Source organism: Cucumis melo, chromosome 10, assembly GCF_025177605.1.
Source record: "Cucumis melo cultivar AY chromosome 10, USDA_Cmelo_AY_1.0, whole genome shotgun sequence".
NCBI classification, from domain to species: domain Eukaryota; kingdom Viridiplantae; phylum Streptophyta; class Magnoliopsida; order Cucurbitales; family Cucurbitaceae; genus Cucumis; species Cucumis melo.
In genome coordinates, this window is record NC_066866.1 from 2,847,589 (window position 1) to 2,872,749 (window position 25,161).

General features: G+C 34.6%; 3 protein-coding genes and 1 long non-coding RNA gene across 10 annotated transcripts; 1 reads left to right on the top strand and 3 right to left on the bottom strand.

The window, feature by feature from the left end:
• Nucleotides 1–1,237: 1,237 nt before the first annotated feature.
• On the bottom strand, nucleotides 1,238–4,102 carry LOC103489091 (SNF1-related protein kinase regulatory subunit gamma-1-like). Of its 4 annotated transcripts, none has more exons than XM_008448099.3 (7): nucleotides 3,947–4,059; nucleotides 3,773–3,860; nucleotides 3,227–3,402; nucleotides 2,675–3,117; nucleotides 2,207–2,473; nucleotides 1,961–2,133; nucleotides 1,238–1,659 (listed from the first exon to the last, which is right to left on the bottom strand). In XM_008448099.3, the coding sequence occupies exons 3-7, from the start codon at nucleotides 3,390–3,392 to the stop codon at nucleotides 1,380–1,382; spliced, it is 1,329 nt and encodes a 442-aa protein (XP_008446321.2). In that variant the 5' UTR covers nucleotides 3,393–3,402; nucleotides 3,773–3,860; nucleotides 3,947–4,059; the 3' UTR covers nucleotides 1,238–1,379. The 4 variants fall into 4 exon arrangements, with proteins under 4 accessions (XP_008446321.2, XP_008446320.2, XP_008446319.2 ...); XM_008448098.3 differs by having other exon boundaries at nucleotides 3,227–3,410; XM_008448097.3 differs by lacking the exon at nucleotides 3,773–3,860 and having other exon boundaries at nucleotides 3,227–3,410; nucleotides 3,947–4,102.
• Nucleotides 4,103–5,839: 1,737 nt separating this feature from the next.
• LOC103489090 (probable pectate lyase P59) lies at nucleotides 5,840–7,814 on the bottom strand. The gene is made up of 4 exons (XM_008448094.3): nucleotides 7,513–7,814; nucleotides 6,784–7,435; nucleotides 6,464–6,706; nucleotides 5,840–6,342 (listed from the first exon to the last, which is right to left on the bottom strand). Exons 1-4 carry the CDS (start codon nucleotides 7,689–7,691, stop codon nucleotides 6,118–6,120), a joined length of 1,299 nt encoding a protein of 432 aa, XP_008446316.1. The 5' UTR covers nucleotides 7,692–7,814; the 3' UTR covers nucleotides 5,840–6,117.
• Nucleotides 7,815–8,787: 973 nt separating this feature from the next.
• LOC103489088 (alpha-amylase 3, chloroplastic) lies at nucleotides 8,788–17,580 on the bottom strand. Of its 4 annotated transcripts, none has more exons than XM_008448092.3 (13): nucleotides 17,170–17,580; nucleotides 16,853–16,983; nucleotides 16,664–16,718; nucleotides 16,461–16,583; nucleotides 16,210–16,330; nucleotides 14,792–15,144; nucleotides 13,210–13,868; nucleotides 12,750–12,939; nucleotides 12,098–12,204; nucleotides 11,466–11,715; nucleotides 10,883–11,005; nucleotides 10,078–10,245; nucleotides 8,788–9,263 (listed from the first exon to the last, which is right to left on the bottom strand). In XM_008448092.3, the coding sequence occupies exons 1-13, from the start codon at nucleotides 17,431–17,433 to the stop codon at nucleotides 9,102–9,104; spliced, it is 2,706 nt and encodes a 901-aa protein (XP_008446314.2). In that variant the 5' UTR covers nucleotides 17,434–17,580; the 3' UTR covers nucleotides 8,788–9,101. The 4 variants fall into 4 exon arrangements, with proteins under 4 accessions (XP_008446314.2, XP_050947118.1, XP_050947116.1 ...); XM_051091161.1 differs by having other exon boundaries at nucleotides 16,201–16,330; nucleotides 17,170–17,579; XM_051091159.1 differs by lacking the exon at nucleotides 8,788–9,263 and having other exon boundaries at nucleotides 9,276–10,245; nucleotides 16,201–16,330; nucleotides 17,170–17,579.
• A 384-nt stretch (nucleotides 17,581–17,964) lies between these two features.
• Nucleotides 17,965–18,709, top strand: LOC127151449 (uncharacterized). The gene is made up of 2 exons (XR_007824403.1): nucleotides 17,965–18,125; nucleotides 18,466–18,709. It is a non-coding gene; the product is annotated as an uncharacterized LOC127151449 (long non-coding RNA).
• The last annotated feature ends 6,452 nt before the right edge of the window (nucleotides 18,710–25,161 follow it).

The window sequence follows — 25,161 nt, forward strand, 5'->3', positions numbered from 1 at the left end:
TCACCGTACTTTTGACGCAAATGTCGCTTTTCTGGAATATTCGTTTTCATTCAAACTTATCTAAAATCCTGTCCTTGATAAGTTATATGTAACATCTTCATATTTAGATCTCATTTACATAAATCCCTATCAAGATGTGGGAAGGAATAAATTATAGGACCACTCAATTAAATTGACCTGTTGCCGGGTGAATCTTGTTCGCATCTTTTATAGATTTTGTAGGTTTAGCTTCTATCTTACTTCTAAGTTGATTTATATAAAAGTTCATGGACTTACCATACTTTAATGCCTAATTGGTATTGGTATTATGTAATGCAATTAAACATATAATACTAAAATCTTTATTTGGAGATTACTTAATGAGACTATTCATAATTTGTTTTTGGTAAACGTGTAACTTTGATGAGAAGTGCATGGAGGCAAATGGATTTTACATTGAAACACTGCCTTCGTTCTGGCACTTAGCCTCCCTTCATTCTAAGAGTTCCATTTTTCCTTCTCTCTTCAAAGCATGCACAAAGTTCAACTCGGTTCCACAAGGTCAAATGCTGCTTTCCTACTTGATTGAAAAAAAGAAAAAGAGGTTCCCAGTGAACGTCTGTGGAGCAACGACCTCACGGATGTGTATTTGGAACTTTCTTCATCTGTCCACGTTCTAAAGGCGTTCCACGAAATGCCCTCATAGAATGATTTGCTTCGAGAAGAACCAAGGATGGTTGAACTTGCAGATCGTCATGGTTGGGCTAACAAAGGTTGGTAGGTTTCAAGATGATGTCCTAGAAAATACAACCTGCAGCCAAATATTGACGAATATAACGACTTGGTAGACATTGTGGGTAGAGCGCCATTAGAAGAATTGCTGCATGATCGGACATGGGTGGAGCAAATTTTTATAGATGTGTTTAGAATGCTGAATTGAATTATAAAATAAACATGTTAGAGTTGTTGGAAGATGAATTGAGATATGAAGTCTTGAACGATAGAAGTATGTACAAATACTTCAAATTTTGATGGGGTGTATTGAATGCAGAGAGAAAGAGAAGTAAATTGAACTCGGATAGTGAATACAACGAACACCTGTTTAGTGCTCGTAGCTTGGTTTAAGGAAAGGCTTTTAAAAACTTCAGAATTAAAGCAGAAGTGTCCACTTCCATTTGTTATATTATCCAATAAATTTGCATAGCTCGGAAATTGGGTAGATGATGAAAGGGTAAGAGAATCGATGTTGGATAAAGTATTGAGAAAGCTATGATCTGACATTAGTTTAAGAAGGTACATAAGCAAAGTTATTTAGTATACTTTGATGTCAAACCAGAATTTGCAACTAGTTTTACATCTTATCTTCCGTATATGTCAATTGTTAAAAAGACTTGTAGACGTCACTGGTTCAACATTTCTTCGGCAGAAAATCCGAAGTGGTTGATTATGTAGTTGGGTGGTTCAAAAATGAAGCACGAGATCACATCCCTTAAAGTGATGACCCCGACAACTTCTTCATCATCAGCTACGACATAGATCCTGTGGACTGACTTGGAAGCAAGACTATGGATAACAGAGCCAAGAGTTGAATCAAGTCTGCAGGTAATTGGTGGGGCAAGTTTCCCAATTTCGTGAGTCAACGTGACAATTGTTTTGATGAAATCCATAACGGTAAGCTTCCTGAAATCCAATGACAGAAAAGCATTATTGAGGATTAACTATCAAAAACAGGCTCTTAGAGCTTGAACACATTTGATAATTATAGAGAAGGAAGAAGAAATTAGCCCATATGAGCAATAAAGCAAGTTCATTACCTCTCTGTGGCATTAGTTTCAAACATAATTACTATGGTATCCTGTTCAGATATGTTTCTTCTATCCACATTTATTGGTATTCGTAGTTCGCAGATAATAGAGCATTCTATAGTAGAAGGTCAAGTTTGTGAATTAAAGGAAATTCAAAGTCCTTCCTTATATCCTACCTGAAATTGGAGAAAAGTTCAGGTTTAAGCAGTAAATATCTTATGTCTCTTATACTTATATTTCCCACTATCCTTTTCTTTGGCCCCTCAACAACTGGAAGGCCACCAATATGATTATCTCTCATTCGTTTGAAAGCTTCCAATATCAACTCGTTGCTTTGGATGCTAATAACCTGACAAAAAGGAGAAATAGCGATTAGAGTTGGAAAATGTTATAAGCCCAAATCAGCAATTATAAATACCTGCCTCTTTACAAGACACAAAAGGAAGTCCCAAATCAGAAATAGGTCTTGCAGATATACAGTCAAACCAGTCCCTTCCTTTACACCTTTCAAGACCCTGAACTACTGCAGATTGAGTTATGTAATTCTTGATCTCAGGTTTCCCTGATTCAATGACAGGTACATTCCTCAATCTATATTTTGAAAGTAGTAGTAAGACACATAGCATGGAATTATCTAGGGTCACAGGAAGAAATGGATCCCAGCGGTAGGATTTCAATATCATCTCAACCTGAAACATCAAAGTGTCAAGTGTTTAGTTCTTTCAAATTTGTTGCAAATAGCCTATTCTCAAGGACTCTTTAACATTTTTGTCTTGAAATATGGTTGCACCATGGAGAACAATGACAACATATAAGTACATGATACCAACTAAATGACTACATAATTTGAGCAATAAAAGTTACCCTACTGGCATAGTTTAAGAGCCTACTGTTGTTGATTTGAACGGTTCTTCTTGCAGTAGGACTTTGTAAAAATCTTCTCCTAAATTATCAGCAGCTGTTGGAGCATCTTTACCGATTCCTTTGTCAACAGCAACTCCACCAGCCACAGCAGCTCCAACCGCTGCTGCAGCTATCCCTGCAACTGCAACCGGACCAGTCGCCCCTAATGCCAATGCTCCAAGAGCACCAACTGCTCCTGCACCAACTCCAACAGCAGTAGCTGAACCAGCAGATAAAGCAGCTGCAGCAAGTTCTGCACTCTCCAACACCCACAAGATAATGGCCGAATAATCTACAATTCCAAGGTATCTTTCTCTCCAGTTCATATTTGCTTTTGCCTTTGGATTTATTACAGGAGCTGATAAAATGTTGCACTCAGATAGAATTTTTACAGCATTAGCAATTGTTGTGTCTGCTGGAATCTCAATAACTGCAAAAAAGCGTTGTTTTTTTTTATTTCTTCAACCCTTCCAATAATTTTGTATGCATATTCACATGAATGAAGTTCTAAAATTGAAGTTGTTGATACTCATTATTACCTCTGCCTCCTGGGACTCCAGGAAATGACGAAACTGGGATTCTAGAAAATGCATCATTCAGTGCCTCCTGTAGGTATTTCGGAAGTTTCTTCGAAGATTGTATGCGCTCGAAATAAGATCCGCAGTTCGACAATGCAGAATACTTAACCTCCTTTCCTTGCTCCATAGGTTGTAAACTGAGATCCTAGTAAAATGAATTATTCATTCGTATTTTCTTTCCAAAAAAGGTTCATACATTAAGTCAAGAGGATGTCACTAGGACCATTTCATGTTTCAAAAATAAACTTTAAAGACGAATTTAATATGCTTGAATTAGGAAGAAAGGTCCAAAAGAGCGGAAATCAATATTGGGAAAGAAACAACGATGCAGGATTTGAACAAAAGGCAAATTTAAAATAATATCTAAAACATATTAAGACCATACAAAAACAAGCACACCAGCAAAAGACAAGTTAAATCTAACCACTCGCCAAAATCAGCGTAGCTCTACACATGTGCGGAGTGGATTAAAAAGATTAAAAAAACAAAAAAAAAAAAAAATCTAACCCAGTTTCAACTTTCCAATGACCTGCCTGCCATAGCTTCTCTAAAGGTTCTCCTATTCTTCTCCCTCCAAACAATTTATAGGCGATAACTACAGTTGTTGGTTGTCAAAGTTGATTAAAAAACTCAATACTATATCGTGATTGAAACGTTTAAAAAACCATTATAACTACCTACCTCAGGAGATGTGCTTTCCTTGCGATTTCTATAAGCTCTTTGTGTTGGATCATCAAATGAATTCAGGAATTAGGATCAGAAAGTTTAACAAGAAGAGATGTTGGGTCTCTCTTTTCAACTGTTCTGCAGGAATTATCGCTATATTATTCCAATTTCCTGCCACGTGTGTGAACGCATCTCCTTCAGCTGCCACGTGGTATTCCATCGTTGAAACAGTCAGCATCTCTCTTTCCAGCATTACGTCGGTCCGGTTCCTTCCGGTTTCGAATTGCTCGACATATTTATTATATTTATAAATTTTTTAAAATGTTGTTATATATTTAATTATTTTTTATTTTATTACATTTTATTATTTATCAGTATTTTCTATTAAAAAATAAAATTTTAGAAATTAACTTTAAACTCGGATCTTGTAAAGAAGAAATATAAAAATTATGATGAAAAAAGAGAAATGTTCACAAATAAAAAAATACAAAACTATTTACATAAATAATAAAATGAAATTATGATATACATTAAACAAAATAGTTAGGATGGAATCCTAATTTTAAAATTTTTACAAAGATATATTTCAATTTTGGAAAAAAAAATTAATAATTCATTTATTTATTTTAATCGATTTTGTGACCAACAAAATTTCAAAAATTTTGACCCAAGTTTAAAGCTCTAATTCTTTTTATATATATATATATATAATTTAATCCAGGTATTCTAAGATGACTCTCAATAATTGGTCCTATGACTCACTAATTAATTTCATGGTTTGTGTGGAAATGTGCTGAAGTTAACATGGATTATTTGATAGATTCTTAAAAATTTGTATCAAAATGTCAAGATGCTTTTTTTCAAAATAAGGTTTTCAAACACCAAACTAATAACATGAACTAGAAAGTGAGATAGAAACCTAGAACTCAAAATAAGAGTGAAAGGAAAAACAAAAAAAATTAGGAAAAAAACTTGATGATGCCAACAAAAAATGTTAGAAATTTTTGTTTTATAGAAGACCAATCAAGAAGTTAGAAAACATGTTTATTATATGCATGATCAATTTAAGTACGCAGATGTTATATGTTGTATCCAATACTCAATAAAGTGAAGTGTATGTTTGGATTGACTTTCTGAGTGTTTATAAAGATAAATATATATATATATATATATATATATATATATATATATATTTTGACAAATACTTAAGAAGTCAATCCAAATGCCCTTATAGTTATATTCATTATCCATTCCAAAACTTTTTATGATCGTCATTTGTTTCTTAAATGCACCGAAAAAAGCATCAATCGAATGCTAGAATAAGTGTTTTTTTATTGGTTTAACAATTATTACTCGTTTGTAAGTGTCCCAATCATTCTTACAGGCTCTTAAAAGAACTTTGTAACAAATTTTATGGAAGACCAACCAAGAGCCCTTCTCATATTTGAAGACTATTATTAGTATATATGCAAGTGGAAGAAGTGATTGGTACAGTTATTCTACTTTGAGAAGTTGGTTAGTAAAAAGAGTGATCCACGTTGAGAAAAAATATCTCCACTATAACGTCTTTTGAGCGATTCTAAAAAGAATTCTTGAAAATTTATATTCTAAGTGGATTCATACTATTGTAGAGATGGGTAAAGGTCCATTGATTTTACCAATTGATATTAGAGTTATGATGTATACTTAATTATGTTGGTGACATCCTCAATGATTTTGAACAAAAGTTGGAGAATCCTCTAGATAAATTTCCAAATCGAACCAAATACGTTTTAGAATCACTACGTTATTTTTCTTTTCTTCTTGGATACGTTTTTACATTTATGTTTATCTAATTTAACAATAGGTAAGTTTTTCCGAAACAGTTCAGATCATTTCATTTTTCTATGAATATAACTTTTTTCGTCGTTTAGAAACCCGATAATCATAAATGTTATTAATCATTATTGTTATGGTGACAAGAAGGATGTAAATATGGAAATAAAAAAGAGATCAGTTATATGAGAGCTCTTGAAAGACATGTAGTATAAAGAATGTGTTGTGTTTGTTTATGGCTTCACCCAATGCAGTTGACACAACCAAAAAACAAAAACTAAATTGGTTAGTTGAGCAGTTGACCCCAAGAATTAGTGTCATGAATCTGTTTGTTGATCGCTGGTGTGTGGTAGAAAATTGGGAGTTGAAATTTAGCAAGGGCGACCAACGAAGCAGGCGAGCGCGCCGGAAAAACGTGTCATTCTTTTAACGTATGTCCCTGGTTTATAGGAGATCATATCCTTGCTTGAGAAGGGTCTTCTCTTGCGTTGATCACCTGAGGTAACAAAGAATGCTCCATTCATCATCAAGTCTCCCTCTGATCTCCATGTCCAGCTTTTCCAAACTTGCTCTGGTGAGTACTCTCTCTTTGTCACCTAAGTTTAAGTGCACAACCACTTTTAGTTTCTTGACAAAAATAATAACAAATGAATTGCTTGAGCAAGTTTGGAAAAGCTTTTCCAAACTTGCTCTGGTGAGTACTCTCTATTTGGTTACCTCTTTAGCATATACATTGGGAGGGGCAATGAAACGATTGCCTTGGCTGACAATGGTGGGATGCTGGCTACCACCAATGGCATACATAAGCCAATGAGTGTAGTCATTGTTGACAACATGGAAGAAGCCCCATCGACATCTTGGCATTCGCTGCACCAATCCTTGACCAAAGTGGTTGAATGCTACTGTCACTTGCATTATCTGATCATTTGAGTATCCGTCACTTGCTCCAAACAACATCACCTGTATGTAACTTGGTTTTTAACTTCGATTATATAAAACCGTCAGTCAAATAGTTTGTGGGCAAGATACATTCTTACCTCATTGTGGTGAGTGAAATGACAATTGGATATAGTTATGGCAGTAGATCCCATAATAGCATCAATGAGACCATCCTGACAATTGGACATGGACACATGGTCAATCCAAACATTGGAGGAGCCGAAGATGGAAATGCCGTCGCCGTCGCTCATAGTCCTCAAACCCACATGGTCGACAGCGTCTCTGATCATTCCTCCGTTACCAACTACAATGTGATGGATACGAAGACCATGGATGATGACATTTCTTACGTACTGAAGAGTAATGCCAGCGCCATAAGCAATCTGAACATTGGCCCCTCTTGCATCAATGGTCTTGTCGCTAGTCACGATGAGCTCCTGGGTGAGCCTAATGGCCATGTTGGTAGAGAAGGTGATCCACAGAGGTCCCTTTTGGATTACAGCATGACGAAGAGTCCCAGGTTTCGGGTTCATGAGGTCCGAATCCGACGAGTCGTTCACTACATAGTATGGACCCAACTTTCCACCAATGGTCTTGCGGCCAAAACCCAGAACACAATCGGCTAGCTTCTTCCTGTTCTGAGCCCAATTGGGGTCACATCTCCAGCACCGATCGATCGGATTAGTGGCTCGACATGGCCCTGTATATTTCTTCAAATTCCTCCTTGTACTGTTGCTTCCACTCAACGCCCTGCATCAAACTCAATTCTGAGTTTAGTAATGATTCTTTATACTAGAATTATATGTTGCTAAAAATTTCAAACTTACTGGCCAACTTCAGCATTGAGGGAGTCGGCGATGGTCTCAGGATTAGGTTCATAGGCATCAGCGGCGGCTTGTTCGGCCTCGGCAGCACGTGCTTTCCAGTAGTCATCGAAGTCTCCAATGTCAGCAAATGCAGTAGTAGCCAGCAAGGACAATGTTAGCAGCAGACTAAGTCTAGCCATTGTGATGGGTTGATGAAATGTTCTTGTGGGATTGAGCCAGCCTAACGAATGGTTAAATGAAATATAAACCTCAAGCGAAACACCAAAGGATTCGCTTGAGGATTGAAGAATGAATTGTTTGATGAGAAGAAGAGGGTTTTAAGAAGATGTTAAAAGGGAAAACAGAGGAAGATTAGAGGTTGAAGAAGGTCGTTCATGGCGGGAAGAAGGGAGAGCCGTTTGCCATTTAGACGGTTAAAACAGTTATTTACTAATAATGATATTTTTTCTATGGCCCAGTTTTGGCTTTTCGTTACTTATAAAACAAACATTCAACAAATCGACCTTTGTATTATTATTAATTTATCATAGTGATTCTCTTTATTTTTTCTTCATCTTTATTGTAACAATTCAAACTTCAAATATATGTATATATATGTGTGTATATGCACCCACCAATTAGAACCTTCAATTAAAAATTTTGGGTAAAATTAAAATTTCTAAATTTTGTTACATATATAGTATAAAAATTAAAAAACTTTATAAACACTTATAAAATTTCAATAAATTATTACACACATGTTTAATCTTGTAATTTTATCTACAAGTTTTAATCAAATCGTATAATATGTCACTATATACATGCATGCATAATGAATGTTAAAGGTTTTTAAATTTCGTATTTGTATAGATCATTAAACTTTTAAAAGTATTTAATAAATCCCTTGAACTTTTAGTTTTGTATTTTAATATGACTTTACACTTTTAAAAATGTCACATAAAATTGAAATTTGTGTAATTATATTCAATTGGCTCGTAAATTTTTTTAAAATACTAAATGCCGCAAAAACTTATTAGACTTATTACACTTTAAAATTTAATATCAATTTTAAGCTTACCAAAATTCAAGGATCTATCTAACACAAACTTAAAAGATAAAATTATTAAAATAAGATTAATTTAGTGATAACGGACGCAAACTTTTTTCATTATAGAGATGAGTGATTATTACAAAAGTTTAGTAGCCAACAGGCTGAGGATGGTCAACACCTCTCCTCCCTTGCTTGAAAAATACGGGTCTTTTTGAAAACTATAATAAAAGGAACAAGAAAATAGGTTGAAGTGGAAAAAAGGGTGAGTACAATTCAATCACCCACATCTCCTTGTTGTATATTATTAACCTGCTGATAAGTTTTATACATAGCCACCAATTGGTGAACTTTACAATAACAGTAACAGCATCCTCAATGAATGCTTCTCTTAAAGTCAATGAATATGTATGATACATATAGAACAGTATAAATCTCCTATACATAATCCAATAGCAGCATTGTCTTCGGTCTTCTAGTACAGTTTACATGAGGTTCATCCAACAGGCACTAAGTCTCATAGAAGTTAGCTATTGTCTAAATTTTGTGATTCACCTGAATTTTACTTGGATACTTCCCAAACCTTGTAGTCTTTTCCCTCGATAACCAATGACCATCCACTGGATCCGCTAGGCGGTTCAAAATTGCCTGGTCCAATCTTTACCGCAACTGTTTCATCAATGGTGGCTGCGTAGACATCCCTTTCTGCCTTCACAATTTTAACCTGAAAAATACGGTACAAAGTAATAAAAGCATAGTTATATTTGTTGTTGATCTATAATAGCATAGGACAAAAGGATTTTGTGGTATTGCGACCAATGAATGTTTACTACGGAACTACAATGGTCTAAAAAGTGAAAAGAGAGAAGTAGAGTCAAAGCAACTGCCAGTACTTTTCCAAAAACAGCCAACTAACAGTGTTAATACCTATGGGCTTGTAATTCCAGTCTATACATGGACTTCCTACTTTATAGCTTCCATTCATCATATGGCCAAGGCCTAAAAACTTGCCTTCATGATATACCAGTGAATTGACCACGACGCATAAGAATCGGGAGTCTATACTAGCATATTTATTTTTTCAACTCCATGGATGATGGATTGATATATAATGAATGTCCAATCTGAAATGTATTTTATGAAGCTGTGCGATTAGGGTCCTTTCGTGGCATATATGAAAGGAAAGGAATGTTAGAAACTTTGAAGATAAATCTTCAGCCTTCAATTCTATGTATTTTTCTACAGAATACAGCTTCATGGTGTTGTTCTTTACAATCGAAATTCTTTTGTAATTACATTACTTTTTTCCGTTTCTTTCCATGAAGTAATGAGTTTCTTCATACAGAAAAAGGAAAAAGAATATATTCTGTTTTCAGGTCCTTTCCTTTACTATTACTATTATTATTATCTATCCAATAAATGTGAAAAAGAAAAAAAAAACATCCCGAAGAAGGTGAAAGGGTTAGGAAAATAAAGTTCAAGTAGTCAATTTCTTTAATTTTTCTTTCAAATTTTTTAGAGAAGTTCACTATACTTACTACACTCCGGCAGTTAACTTTATTTCGTTTTCTGAGAGAAATAAGTGCTGCAATTTCAGATTTGTAGTGGGAGAAAATGTGGTCATAGAATACTGATGGTGTCCCAGGATGAGTCAGGAGGTAAGCATATCCTTGCATTTCCTTCCCACCAGGAAATCTCCAATGACCCTACAAGATGAGAAAACAGCATCATAAAATAACAAAAAAAGTTGATACTATATGGAAATTAGAAATGTAAATTCACGTTTACTGAAAATTGTAGATTCTAAATGGCATAAAGAAATGTACAGCAAATCACAGGAATTAATATGATTATCAGTTTACTAATGGGTTAAAAATAACATTTTGGTTACTTTGAGTCCCATTCTATTTTAGCTCTTGTTCTTTCAGACATCTAGATTTCACCATCTTATTTTCAATAAATTGTAAAAATGGTTCATACCATTCATGCATGGTTAACGTTTCCAAAAATTTAGTCTTTTTATCTCTATATATTCTAGACATGTATCCATACGGTGTCTTTTATTTTGCATAGGAGTTATTATTGTAATTTAACCAATTTCCATAATATTAACTTCAAACAACAAAAACTAATTTTAATATTTACTGACAAAATGGAATAGGATCAATACCAAGAGGTCAAAATGATATTTTGTATAACATTAACCATTCCAAGGGTAAAGTTGTAAAACTAGGTTATCAATGCGCAAAACTAAAACATCAGAGTGTATCTCTAATGAATGGCTCATCCAGTGGATTTCAGTTTTAAAGCAATAAACTAGTTCCTACGGAAAGATGTTTAAACCTGAGTAGATCCAGTGTCATGATTCTCTATAAAGGTAACAGCACGAGAGGGCCACCATCCAACGACTCCGGGAGGCTTTCCTTTCTCATCTGATAATCGCCAATATTCACATCTATCAAGTGCCTGTAAGAGACATTTTCCAAACAGTTACTGAAAAGAGAAGATATCGTTGTTTTTCTTTCTCCTTTTTTCTTTCCTTTTAATGAAAACAATAACTTCCATTGAGAGAAAATGAAGGATATGACTTCCTACAATGACTTGTTACAAGCATAAAAAGTTCTTAGCAATTATTGTAGAAGCACTACATAAAACAAACAACAATATGGTTTTTATAATGGAATCCGTCACACATATCTAAACTAGGGCCCATAAGAAAGCAGAAACAATAACATCGCAATAAAATCTCTTTCTTTTGTTGTTTGGAGTTCTATCCTGATTACAACTTTCAATGCAATGTTTCTTTTACTCCAGAAAAAAAGGACAAAATTTCTTTCTTGTACATATAGTCACAAGAAATATTGTGAATAAGCTCAGAAAACATATGCCGCAGAATTGACAACCAGATAATTAAATGAAAGCTTACAGAATGAAGGATCCCTTTGGTAGTAACATCAAATGCTCCAGCAGTTCCATTAGTAGCATTTATCCAATCAACGATCCTCTGCCTGTGAGCATCTTGATTATGATCCATCTCACCATACGTATAGCTCAGGGAATCCCAGTATTCACCAACAGCAAAGTAAGGTTCACTTGCATCCAAGTAATCCTTCACATAACCACCCCAGAATCCTCTGACAAAATCAAGCCTCCATCCATCATACCCAATTTCCTTTCTGCATGTCAACAGCCACAAGCATATGCATAAAAACAGTGCTACTCTAATTTTTAAAAGCAAGGCGCAGAAGAGACATCTGAAATGATTAGGAAAGCTGTTCTTAGAGAGGAATGATATCTAATCAGATTCGCACCTATCAAGGTATACATCTCAAATAACAGCCTACCCGATGAGAGGGCATTGAACTCTACCTCTAGGTTGAGTCCAAAGCCTCTTTTCACCACTCTGTCCAACTTATGTCACATTACTTAATGAATACTCCTTAACGTTTGTTTTTTAATACGATAAGGTCTTCATGTAGAAAAAAAAAGGTTAATAGATAAATAGAAGTTCCACAGAAACTAATAGTTCAGCCAAAAAGGGTTGATTGGGGAATTAACCTTAACCAGCATAACCATTCTTTAATATCATTTCTCACAAAATCTTGTGAATGATCAATGTTAGGCGCAGCATGGAAGTTATCTCCGCTACTTTTGTTGCCCCTACCCTTCACATGACATGAAAAATGAACAATCAATTTGCTGTCAAAGTAATCATAAATAATTGAAAAAAATGTAAATATTTAAATGAAGTCAACGTCTCAGTGTTAATGATTTAAAAGTTCAATGAGACATTTACACACCTGCGGAGGGTAATATCTAGCGTCATTTTTCTGTGCGTGTTTTCTAGTTTTCATAAAAGAATGGGGGACAAGAAGTATTTGCTTGCATTTAGCAGTCAACATTTTCAGAAATCATTAACAATCCATTCGATTTGATACTTTGATACCAACACAACGGTTTACACTATAAGAAATTTCTCTCATTCTTTTCACCCAAAATATAAAATGGTTAATCTTAGATCACATATGTAGAATTGACAATTACTCATATAAAGTATCGGCACTACTCAAAAAGTATTTTTCGTTTTAGCATTTACATAGTATTATACCTTTTATATTCATTTCATCGTGCAATATTTGAAAAATTATAATTGGAAAATTGAGTAGAACCTTAAATGCATGTATCTCACAGAAGGCAAGAAAAATTAAACCTGAAAATGTGGATCATCTGAAACAACTGCACGATCATCCCAATTTAAGCGACCACCAAATATATTCCAAATACCATTTTGATTTTTAAAATGTGCACAACGATGATTTAGGACAGCATCACCAAGAACCTTTATCCCGACATCATGGAACGTCTTCACAACATCCTTCAGCTCATCAATGTTACCATATCTGAAATGAACAAAGTAGAGTGTTGGCAAATATAAAATTTGGAGAACCTCCTCGTAATGATGATACCGTCTATTCTTTCAATTTACTAAATATGAGGGTAAATAGTAAACCAGAAGTCCCCAGATCACTTTAACAGATTTCTTTAAACTAGGGGCGGATTGGAAAAAAAAAAGTTCTATATGTTTCTTCATATGAAGTGTTATCATAGAAACCTATATTAAAACTATCAAGTCAAGCCAATTTTAATCTTTTATAAATATATTTATATACCTGGAATTTAAATTATACAGGTCCTTCGGCATGTACCCCTCCGGTGACACAGATTCAGTTGGAGGTGGCAACCATAGCACAGTAAAACCAAGGGAGGATAATTCTGCAGCTTTCTCTTTAAGTTCCATGTACCATCTTCCAGATTTGTGAGATTCCCAATTAAACCCTTGGCACAATATTTCAAAACCCGAACCTGTTCCAGAGGATATTCTCACAGGTGGTTCTACAGGTTTAGGCATCTCAATTATTTCTTCTGTAAAAGTTGGAGCAGAACTTCTGAAGATACTGTAGGCTTCCGCTGCCAATTTTTCAATTTCCTGAAGAATGTTTTCTTGTGCTTCTTTGGTTTTTTTCTTTTTAGTCTTTTGTGAAGAAATGTCAGTAACCAAATTTCTTATTTCCTTGATAATTCCATCAGTATAAGCAGTAACAGAAACTCCCTCAGATTCTTCTCCAGATTTTTTAGATGCTCCGCTGTCTTTTAATTTGCTCTTTCTTTGTTGATCAGGCAAGTTACCAGAACTTGATAAGGGAATGTAAAAGTCATCTCCCTTATAGTTTAACCAAGAGTTCTCATTCTGCTTGAGAACAAAAAGAAATCCTCCAAAATCTTCTTCTATGGTAAAAACACCAGAACATCCCTTCCCCCCTTCTTTTGGCTGCATCAAAAGATGTACAATATTCTTGAATGAAAATCAAAACATACACGAATTTTGTACAAAATTCAAATATGAAGAATTGAAAAATACATGTGTGCATAGAATGAATAAAATATGGATCACTCTTGAGTTCTGAAAGAAGAAAAAGCGAAAGAATACAAAGACAAAAAAAAAAAAAGATAATAATAAAAGACCTCCAATCTGAACCTACAAATAAAAGCACCCTAGAGAAAAAACCTCCAGTCTGAACCTAGCAAATAATTACAAAAGGGCTTGAGTCATCACCGCGCCTAAAGAGTAACATTAAAATTCACAAGTGAACAAAGATTAACCAAATCCCTCTAAATATCCTATTGTTTATCTCTTCCCCCAAGACTCCACAAAGTACACAACTCTGGAGTCCTCACAAAAAAAGAAAAAAAAGAAAGAAAAAGGAAGAGAAGAAAACCCTCTCTTTCCCACTAAATGGAAAATGGATGAGGAGCTTCACTAGTTGTAAAAGTTATATTTTTTTTAGGGACTAGGAAGATTCAACCCTTGAACTTATATGTCTTAACCAAATGAGTTAGGCTATATTTCTTATTTTAATATAAAACAATGTATCCATTTTTTTCCATTATTCAGAAGATTCACATCAACCACAGCCAAATCTGCAGCAGATTAAAAAAATTATGAAGGATAGATCAATTACTCTTGTTTTTCACCACATAGTTCAAGAACTTAAAAGAGGCTACAATCAAATTTCTATTCATTCTTCCAATAATCCCAGAAAAGAGTACTCGTAAAATGAAAGATTATATAGCGGCTTTTAGATAATAATAACAATAATAACCATCCTGTTTCCATAACAAAAAATAGAGGCATTTGATGATTTAGCAATCAGTATAAACTCAATTTCAGGAAAGAAAAATTTTGCAATGCACCTGCAGTAGCGTACGCAGGGCCTTGTTCTTGAATACTGTTGTTTCTGGAGGGTGAGGAGCAGCTGGAATCTCCCATTTCCTAGTATCATCTCTGCATGCTCCCCAGTGAACAACAACATCTCCAGGTAGATCACTTTCCAGATACAAAAGATATTTGGTTGTTTCAGGACACTTTTTAACTGAAACACTGATGGAATTATCAACAGCAACTTCCTTTACAATAGGCAGCTCTTCATAGAATCCTTCCAAAGACTTCTTATCCTCCTTCGTATCCCCAGATTCACTACTGCTTCCTTGATCTTTAGAATTTGTTTCTGTTTTGACAAGGAGGTTGGATAGCTGACCCAAAGCCCCTACAATTGAAGAAATTTAAGTAGTGCATCCTACCACATGAGAATGAGATAACAGCTGAAAGAATGAGATCAACACAAGGGAAACACTAAACAGGTTGTGAGGCAATTTAAAAATCACAACCCACTAACTAAACTAAATCCTTCTAGTACACAGTGGAAGCAAGGAAAGGACTTACAAGACATAACTGCAAGAAGACCATAGGCACTACTTTTTAGTTTGGTGGTCTAAGAATGTTTACAGTAAGAAATCACTAGGATGTCTTCCTGTTCAACAACTAAAATTTACAACCCTTATTATGAAATCAAATCAGATTGAACATAACAGAAGAGACACTAAAGAGAAATGGAGACGAAGCTTCATCAGTGGTTTTCAATTGAATGGAGATATACTATGAACATTAACTCAGTTATCTCTATCAGTCTTGTGCAGCTCAATGTCTGTGTTAGGACTCCTTCCCTGAAACTCAGTAAAATCCCAACAAAAATAGAGAAACAGAGATAGTACTCTACTATGATTCTATTTATGATAAATTCTAGATGAATTCACAAAATATTTACATAATACACTAAAGGATAGCACAGTAAAATAAGAAAGAAAAGACACAAATAAATGCCAAGGTTATCCTCCAGCTCCTTTGAGAAGGCTGGAATCCTCTCCTCAAAAGCCTCAACAGCCTTTACCCAAAATATGACCCAGTTTGCTAATACCCAAAACATTCCTTATGTACCTCATCAGGGTTACGTCCACCCCCCCCCCCCCCCCCCAAAGAACCTCCCCATCCTTGGTCTTCTGTGTAATTCCTATCATATCCATCCCTTACTTCTTCCTTTTGTAGGTGTAAATGATCAAAGGTCTAACAGTCTGATTCAAGTCAAGACTACAAGTTTATTCTTTTATAACACATAGCACGATTAGTTAGGAGCTCCGTCCGAACATTACAAGTCTACAAACAATAGATGGGAAAGTATGGAAGAATAAATTGGAGAAATAACAAAGTAAAGAGAATATTATGCCTAGCCAAATTAAGAGAAACATTACATATATATCATAAGTACCACTCCTACCAGGCCATAAACCCAAGCCCTTTTTAGCTCCAACTATATTGCCATCCTCACCACAGTAGTCTAAAAGAGGCACCTTGAAATCTCTCCCTTTGTGCTGATACCAAATTCCAGTTTCTTCATCCTGCACTACCAAAAATAAGAAGTCCCATTCACCAAAAGGACTTGCAATATTAAAAACGAGAAATGATTAAGGACCAAATAGGAATAGTAGAGACAGAGGTCCTCAATTGCTAAGTACTGAAAATAACAACCTTCAAAACAAAATTTATAGCTGCAATTGTTTTGTCGGGAGCAAGGTCTATCTTCACTTCATGAACGACATCTCCCGAAGAGGATGAGGATGATTTCTTCAATGGTGTCTCAATAGCATAATCCTGAAAATAGAATAGGAATTACACTTTTGCGGGCAGTGCAAGAACATTTTAGAAATTGGAATGAAGAGACTGTTACGTACTTTGATGGTTATTGAACCTGGTGGTATCATTTCTTTAGGAGGTTGATCCCATTCGCTGCAAGGTTAATTCATTCAACCCATTTTGGATTAAGGCAAGGTATCAACGAACCAAACTCCGCATCAGTAACTCTTTCAGTAATTCAAGTTTCTTCTCGTACCCAAAAGAACATAGATTAAAACGAGTTATACCTGCCACTATCGTCGATTAAGGACACCCCCCAATGAAGAATCCATTTCCCAGCAAGGTTACATCCTACAGTAAGCTCCCATTTATTGTGGTCCTTCCCCTGGGCTAGTTTGACAGAGATCCTTCCCTCCAACTACAAGCTCAAATCAACAACAATAACAAACTAAATCCAACCCTCCCAAATTCTTAAGTAAAGCAAGTAAATGCAAACAAAAAACTATCATTCCGAAAGTGAATGCACTTCCCAGCAGAAAGAAAACAGATCACATCACACAAATTAATGAACAGAGTCTCCCACATCATAAAACATAATTCAAACCTTCTCGTTGCGCTTGAGAGGAAAGGTCTCCTTGAACAAGACATCGGTAGATTGGAATGTAGGCGCATTAGTAGTGGTAGCTTTAAAAGTAGGAAGTCTATAAGAATTGTAATGGACAAAGGTCTTTCGGCCATGACAAAGAAGCTTATTGGGACAGTAAGTAAAGGAACAAGGCTTGAGCATATTGAATCTAGGACGATGATGAAACCTGTGTTTGGCTTTAGCACAGTGATAAAGGAGGGGATCGAGGGCAATCGACGACATGATCACACTGATGTGTGTTGCCACTCCTCCTTCTACAGCGGTCAGATGATGCAAGGAAGAAGGTGAAGGAAGAAAAGAGAAAGAAGAAAGGAAAAACAAAAGAAAAACAGAGGGAGATTGGAGATAAATGACGAGGAGAGTGGACGATATTTGTTAATTAAATTTGTAATGTAATTTTTTCCACCTTTTTTATTTGTTTGTTTCTTTTAGAAACAAAAATATCTGCCCAATTCAATTAGGCATATGTGTCATTATATGGTCATCATTCATGAATTTGTTTGGGAAATTGCCAAAAATAGCTTAAAAAAGGAGGGTTAAATGACTTTTGGGATAGTTTTTGAAAATAAAGAGTTTTAGGACAATTTATGTGTGAATGGACAAAAATGTCCTTCATTAAATTTCTCCTTCTCCTTCCCTTTCCCTTTCCCTTCTCTTCCACGTAAAAGCTTTCAACTTTCGCTTTCCCTTCTCTTTCGGGTAGAGTTGTTTCCTTTTCCATTCTCTTTTTGTGTAGAACACCTGAAGTAAAAAAAAAAAAAAAAATCGCTCTGCTCCGATACTTTGCTCTGCTCTAGTGTCGTTCGAAGATACTCCGACCATTCGTCTCTTGTCGTTCGTTGATCCTCTAGTGCATTTCGTCGCTCCTTCTTTTCAAACCATTCAATCAACTTTGAGCGTTTTCTCTTATTTCGGTGAGTTTCATCTCTAACCCATTTTTAATTTATTTGCTGTAAATATTTGGTTTAGGTATTTGTTGCGAGTTTCATCCGTAAATGTCTGGTTTAGGCTATTTTGGAATGGAATTATTTGCTGTAAATTAGTTTAGTCAAAGTTTGGTTTAGGTTCTTAGAAAGTTCAATGGGTAGTGAAAAATGAATTGAAGTAAAAGATTTAGTTTGCAAGAGTGCACTTGCAAGGAGTTTCAAGCTAAGCAACTACCATGCTCACATGTCATTGCTGCAGCACGAGATCGCAATATAAATGTTTATAGATTATGTGTTAATTATTACACCAATGAATGTTTGTTGGCAGCATATGCGGAGGCCGTCTACCTAATTGTAAATCAGTCAGCTTGGAAGACAAGCGAAGACTATCTACATATGATTGTTTTACCTCCGAAAGTAGTCAAAAGAGTTGAAGTAAAGAAATAGGTCACAACAGATTAACGTGTACTAATACAATTTCATATACCGAGAAGTCCAGCATACAAATTTAAAAATTTCTCTACCAATGTACTAATTATTACACTAATTAATGAATGTTCCTTTTCTTTCAATTTGTTATTTATCTATCTGGATGTGTTTTCTTAATGATGTCTCCAAATATTCGTACTTTATGTGCTTCTAGATAGATGAAGAAGACGAAAATAACAGCTGGCTTATTCATTTAGGAACACAAAAAACACAAACGTATTGACACAGATTTTAATTTGTTTAATATACAAACTGGTTTCACGATCGTTTAAATATAACTAAACGATCGTTTAAAATAACTAAACGATCGTTTAGTTACGTTAAACGATCGTTTAATGTAACTAAAAGATCGTTTAACGTAACTAAACGATCGTTTAAAATAACTAAACGATCGTTTAATTGTATTAAACGATCGTTTATATATTTCACACGACTATTCGTTTAGTTTGTAATTCTTTAATTTATATATTTTTTAATTCTTTGCTACTCAACTGCTTTAATTTATATATTAAGCGATCGTTTATATGTAATCACACTAATGTAAAAGATCGTGCATATATCTTTAAGCGATCGTTTAGTAAAGTCTAAACGATTTTCTTAATAAACATAAAAAATATTAAGCGATCGTTTACCTACAAGTAGTTTTGCAAACAAATATGATATTTGAATGTCATCAATTGACCATTCATAAACTACGTTTATTCTAATTTATATAGCATCTATACTTGTGCATTATAGAGAAGAATCGATACATATTTTGCAACATACATGATATACAACTCCTACAAATCTCGCAACAAAGTTCAATACATAGGAGTGTTGGTCCATAATCGAAATGCCAATTGTTTTCTAAAGTAGGACATGTTTTCTTGATATAATGTATCTAAATCAAAACCAGCAGCTATGTACTCAAAATACTTAATGGTGAATACGCCACAATCACTATTATTTCGTTGTAGTGGAATGGAGTCGACAATGATAACTGGCCAAGGATGAGAAGGATTAATCTTGTACGCGGGTCCATCAGTCGATGTCGATGTCATAATTGAAGCCTGAACAAAAAGGAACAAATGAAATAATAATTGCATAAGAGACTGACTAAACATGTCATAACAGCATGGTGAAAGTTAAAATAAATAGTGAAAATTTGGAAGGTGCGAGATACATGTGAGATAAACCACGAGGGCCTAAGAGACTTAACAAACATCAATAGAATCACTCCAAATGGATTAACAGGGGTACCAATTTCATTTTGAAATAAATAATGAAAGTTTGGAATGTGCGAGATGTGTGCGAGATACGCTCGAGATACATGCGAGATAAACCATGAGGGCCTAAGAGACTTACTAAACATCGATAGAATCACTCCAAATGGATTAGCAGGGGTACCAATTTCATTTCGAAATAAATAGTGAAAGTTTGGAATGTGCGAGATGTGTGCGAGATACGTGCGAGATAAACCGTGAAGGCCCAAGAGACTTACTAAACACCAATAGAATCACTCCAAATGGATTAGCAGGGGTACCAATTTCATTTCGAAATAAATAGTGAAAGTTTGGAATGTGCGAGATGTGTGCAAGATACGTGCGAGATACGTGCGAGATAAACCATGAGGGCCTAAGAGACTTACTAAACATCAATAGAATCACTCCAATGGATTAGCAGGGGTACCAATTTCATTTCGAAATAAATAGTGAAAGTTTGGAATGTGCGAGATGTGTGCGAGATACGTGCGAGATAAACCGTGAAGGCCCAAGAGACTTACTAAACACCAATAGAATCACTCCAAATGGATTAGCAGAGGTACCAATTTCATTTCGAAATAAATAGTGAAAGTTTGGAATGTGCGAGATGTGTGCGAGATACGTGCGAGATACGTGCGAGATAAACCATGAGGGCCTAAGAGACTTACTAAACATCAATAGAATCACTCCAAATGGATTAGCAGGGGTACCAATTTCATTTCGAAATAAATAGTAAAAGTTTGGAATGTGCGAGATGTGTGCGAGATGTGTGCGAGATAAACCATGAAGGCCTAAGAGACTTACTAATTTCCAGCAAATAAGTCGATTCCAAAAAAGCCTAAACCAGATGGATGAAACTCACAACAAATACCTAAACCAAACATTTACAGCAAATAAATTAAAAATGGGTTAGAGATAAAACTCACTGAAATAAGAGAAAAGACTCAAAGTTGATTTAATGGTTCGAAAAGGAGAAGCAACGAAATGCAATGGAGGACCAATGAACGGCAAGTGATGAACGATCGAAGTATCTTCGAAGAGTAGAGTGTAGGAATAGAGCGGGAAATTTCAAAAGCCAACAAAAGACGATTTTTTTTTTTACTTGAGGTGTTCTACGCGAAAGAGAAGGGAAAGAGAAACAACTATACGCGAAAGAGAAGGGAAAGCCAAAGCTGAAAGTTTTTACGTGGAAGAGAAAGGAAAGGGAAAGAGAAATTTAATGAAGGACATTTTTGTACATTCACACCTAAATTGTCCTAAAACCCTTTATTTTCAAAAACTATCCCAAAAGTCATTTAACCCTCCTTTTTTAAGTTATTTTTGGCAATTTCCCAATTTGTTTCAGATGTGGCTAATGAACTGTCATGTTATATAGACATAGACGTCGGATTAGTGAATTGTCGTTTGAAATTAATTGAAGATAGTTAGATATAAATAGATAAAAGTATGCATCTATTAAAAAAGAAAAAGAATACAATTTTTCACCTTTTAAGTTCTTGGTATGGTTTTCATTTGATCTAGTATTAGAAGGGACAATTCCTTGAATTTTATTACAATTGGGTATTTAGATTTTCAAATTTGTACTTTTAACTTCATTCAATTGATTTAAAAATTATAGGGTTAATAGTATAAAAACCTTGAAATCTAATAATCGAATTGAAATAAATTTTAAATCTAAGATGAATTTATAACACTGTGTAAAATTTATGCACCAAATTGAAAACCAACTCAAAAATTTAAAATTCAAAAGTGTAGGTATCTTTTGATAACACTATTATTTTTCTGTTTTTGTTTTTTAAAATCGAGACTATAGACTATTTAGATTAAAACATAAATGTATATAATATATATATATATATATATAGAATCAAATTGCTTAATTTCTAAAGTGTAGTGAATGGTTGGGTTCTTCTTAATTCTTATATTACTTGGGGTTGATGAAATGGATACATAAAATATTTAGGGGCCTTTACGTAATTAGGCAATTGCGGCGGGTCGTTCGTTTGCAGATTTGGCAAAAATCTAGAAAAGTGGACGGTCAAGAATTGCACACATCTAACTTCACGCAAAGCCATACTTTTTGCGTTCTTCAAAAGAAAAACATAAAATTACTTCAATTCTATTTCCATTTTCTACCCCCACTTTCTTTTTCTTTTTCCAAATTCTCTCTTTTCCCATTTGAATTTGGTATGAGTTATGTTGAATCTGTATCATTAAATTTCTCGTATTTGCCCAACTATTCACTTATTTTCCACTGTTCGTTTATTAACCTAAAAGATCAACTAACATGACAAAGACTATACAGAAAGAATTAGTTAAGGATCAAATAATAATAACAATAATAATAAGTGTTTTTTGTTCTTACATTTAGACAAAGTTGAACGATAGTTTTACCACTAAACTAGTCACACTCTAAAGGTATGTTTTGGGGAAGGAAAGAGTTATGAGTGAAAATGATTATAATAATCTTACGATTATCATAATCCTAGTGTTATGATAATATGTGTTTGGAGGAAAGGTTATTATTGGTAGTGTTATGGTAATATGTGTCTGGGGAAAGAATATAAAAGACAGTGTTATAATAGTATATGTTTGGAGGAGGGATTATGATAGCAGTGGTATAATAATATTTGTTTGGGGGAAATGTTATGATTGTAGTAATTTAAAAAACAATAATAGAATTTGGATCGGGTTAGTTGAATAGGGTAACGTGGGGTTGTAAGAAAGTAAAAAAATGATAAGATAGGTTTATTTAGAGATTAGAATAACCCTAATCCCCATTTATCATAATCTTTGGGCCAAACCGTGTTTGGCCCAATTTTCTAATCCTTTTCCCCCTAAAACCTCATTCCAAACACACATGTGTTTGGGATGGATTTTTAGGAGAAAAAGATAAAATTTGGCAAAATCATGTTTGGCCTAAAAAAATATGATAAATAATCTTAATCCCTAAACAACCATATCTTATGGTCTCTTTACTTTCTTATAACCCTACATTACCCTATCTAAATAACTCAATCTAAATTCTGTTATTATTTTTTAAATTACTATAGTCATAATCCTTATTTCAAACACATATTATTATAATACTACTATTCCAAACACATACTAGTATAACATATTTTTACATTATTTTTTCCAAACACATATTATCATAACACTAGGGTTATTATAATCATTTTCTCCCATAACTCTTTCTCTCCCCCAAACGTTCGCCTAAAACTATGCTAAATTTGCACGTGTGTAAAACTGCAATAAAATAATGTTTTTATTGAACACAATAAATGTAGGTTTTGTTGAAATGGGGATGCACAATCTCCCATTAATGCCTTTGTCATGCCCCAAATTAATTTGTTTTAGTGATTTTCTTTTGGTGAGAAATTATAAGTAAAAGAAGGAAAAGGAAAGTAAAAAAGAAAAGTGGGCCTCTTCTTTGAAGTTTGAACCATCTAACAACACTCAAACCAAGGACTAGTAGAAAATTTGAGTTTCTTTTAAGTGATTAAATAACTCAAAAAGAGAGAGAGAGAGTATCAATTTATACAAACTTTAAAAGACGTAACCATTCAAATTTCAAACTTTTCTCTGGAGTGTACTAACTTGTAACTTTTATTTGTTTCATTTACAAAAAAAATTCATTGTATCAATTAAACTTTAATGTTATAATTTTCTTTGTATATAATTTTCTTTGGAGAAGTCTAAACATATATTGGGAATTGATGCCTTAATTGTTTTCAAATGCCATCTTAAATACTTTTGAGTGATGCTGAGCCAAACAAATACTGCACAACCCTGCATCTTCTTCTTCTCTACCTACCACCTTCACACTTCTTATTTGCAGCCACCATTCTTCAAGTTTATGTTACCTTCGTTGTTCTCTTCACATGCTCATCTTGTACTATATCGAACCCAATTTCAAACTTAGGGGATGAAGATTTCTTGCCATGAAAAGAAAAACATAGCCTTTTCAAACCTCATCTGGCTCCACACTTGAAGAAGCAATAAACAAAGGCTTTGGCTCTTCTCTTTAGTGGTGCCGAAGGTCAGAATTGAACAGAATCAAGCATCAGTACTTGGAATACAAATATCTTCAAACCCATGTATGGAAAAATGGAAAAAAAAAAAAAAAACTCGTAAGGCCAGTGAACAGAATGAACCTGATTCTGCTGCATAGAAGAGAAGTGTCCAACAGGTTCTCCAAATGTCAGGTTGAAGCACTTCCCTGAAATTGCAACAATCAGATAGATGTCCGCTCCCATGTTCCAGGCTAACCAAATAATTCCAAAATGCAGAAGCTGGGAAGAATGAACGTCATCTTGATAGGAGCATTTCAAGACCACAATCCAACTAACCCAATATTTATGAATTCGTTTTTGATCCACCTGAGAAGGTTGATATAAAATCATTTTCCCAGAAAAGATACATGACCCAAGATTTCAGAAAAACGTTAAGAAAAGATTCACCCATTTGAAAATTTCGATTCTTCTTTAAGTGTGGAATCTGTAGCTTGAAGAAAGAAAATAGGACATAAATCAAACATCTTACCGGCACTGCAAAAACCCAATAGTTTTTTGAGAAACACTTGCTCCTACCGACATCGAAGCTGAGTGAATTTGAGGTAGGAAATGACAAATTGGAACTGAAAAACAAAAAATAATGGCAATGTTTAAGTGGAGATCACTGACCAGTCCACACACTCCGAGTCCTTCTCCTCATCATTGAAAGAATTACTCTAGCGCCATAGTGGAAGAACTGTGCGAATTAGGTAGCCCATTTTCACTCATGAATTCATCCGTCTGTGACTGAATCAGAGTTTTACGAAATGGGTTCAGGTCTTTTCAGTTGTCTGTAATGATTGCTTCTTTTCTCCGCCGTCCACGCGGCGGATTCCGAACGGTTTGAGGCCTTTCGGTTCACCGTCGGACACCCCCATCTTCTATTTTATAATTAACCTTCCCCATGATAGAATTTTGTCCATAGCTGCATACTTTTTCCTTTCTTGAACAGTCGAAATTTTGGACATTTGCATTGAGAAAGTGGATGTAGTATAAGTAAGAACACACGCGTCAGTGACTTACAATGTAAACCAAATGGGTTATTTTCTATCGATACCTATGACCAAAAATCAAGTCAAGAACGAATGGCTGAACCAAACTTAGAAAGTGGGTGTGTGAGAAGCCTAAAAATCCCTTCTTACATCAAATGCATGTTCCAATAATTTGGCAGCCAAATCCCTTGATTATCAATAATCAAGTTTAGATGTTTGAACTCCCTGTTGCTTAATACTTTGT

Excerpts from the sequence above, each read along its gene's own strand:
- LOC103489091 (XM_008448096.3), bottom strand. The coding sequence starts at position 3,999 with ATGATCCAACACAAAGAGCTTATAGAAATCGCAAGGAAAGCACATCTC. Across the intron at positions 3,403-3,946 it reads AGGAAAGCACATCTCCTGAG|TTTACAACCTATGGAGCAAG; the intron begins GTAGGTAGTTAT and ends CTAGGATCTCAG. Across the intron at positions 1,660-1,960 it reads GAACTTTTCTCCAATTTCAG|GAAGCTTACCGTTATGGATT; the intron begins GTAGGATATAAG and ends ATTGGATTTCAG.
- LOC103489090 (XM_008448094.3), bottom strand. The coding sequence starts at position 7,691 with ATGGCTAGACTTAGTCTGCTGCTAACATTGTCCTTGCTGGCTACTACT. Across the intron at positions 7,436-7,512 it reads CTCAATGCTGAAGTTGGCCA|GGCGTTGAGTGGAAGCAACA; the intron begins GTAAGTTTGAAA and ends AGTTTGATGCAG. Across the intron at positions 6,707-6,783 it reads ATTTCACTCACCACAATGAG|GTGATGTTGTTTGGAGCAAG; the intron begins GTAAGAATGTAT and ends AGTTACATACAG.
- LOC103489088 (XM_051091159.1), bottom strand. The coding sequence starts at position 17,433 with ATGTCGTCGATTGCCCTCGATCCCCTCCTTTATCACTGTGCTAAAGCC. Across the intron at positions 12,205-12,749 it reads CAGATGATCCACATTTTCAG|GGTAGGGGCAACAAAAGTAG; the intron begins GTTTAATTTTTC and ends TGTCATGTGAAG. Across the intron at positions 11,006-11,465 it reads CCAAAGGGATCCTTCATTCT|GCACTTGATAGATGTGAATA; the intron begins GTAAGCTTTCAT and ends TGTCTCTTACAG.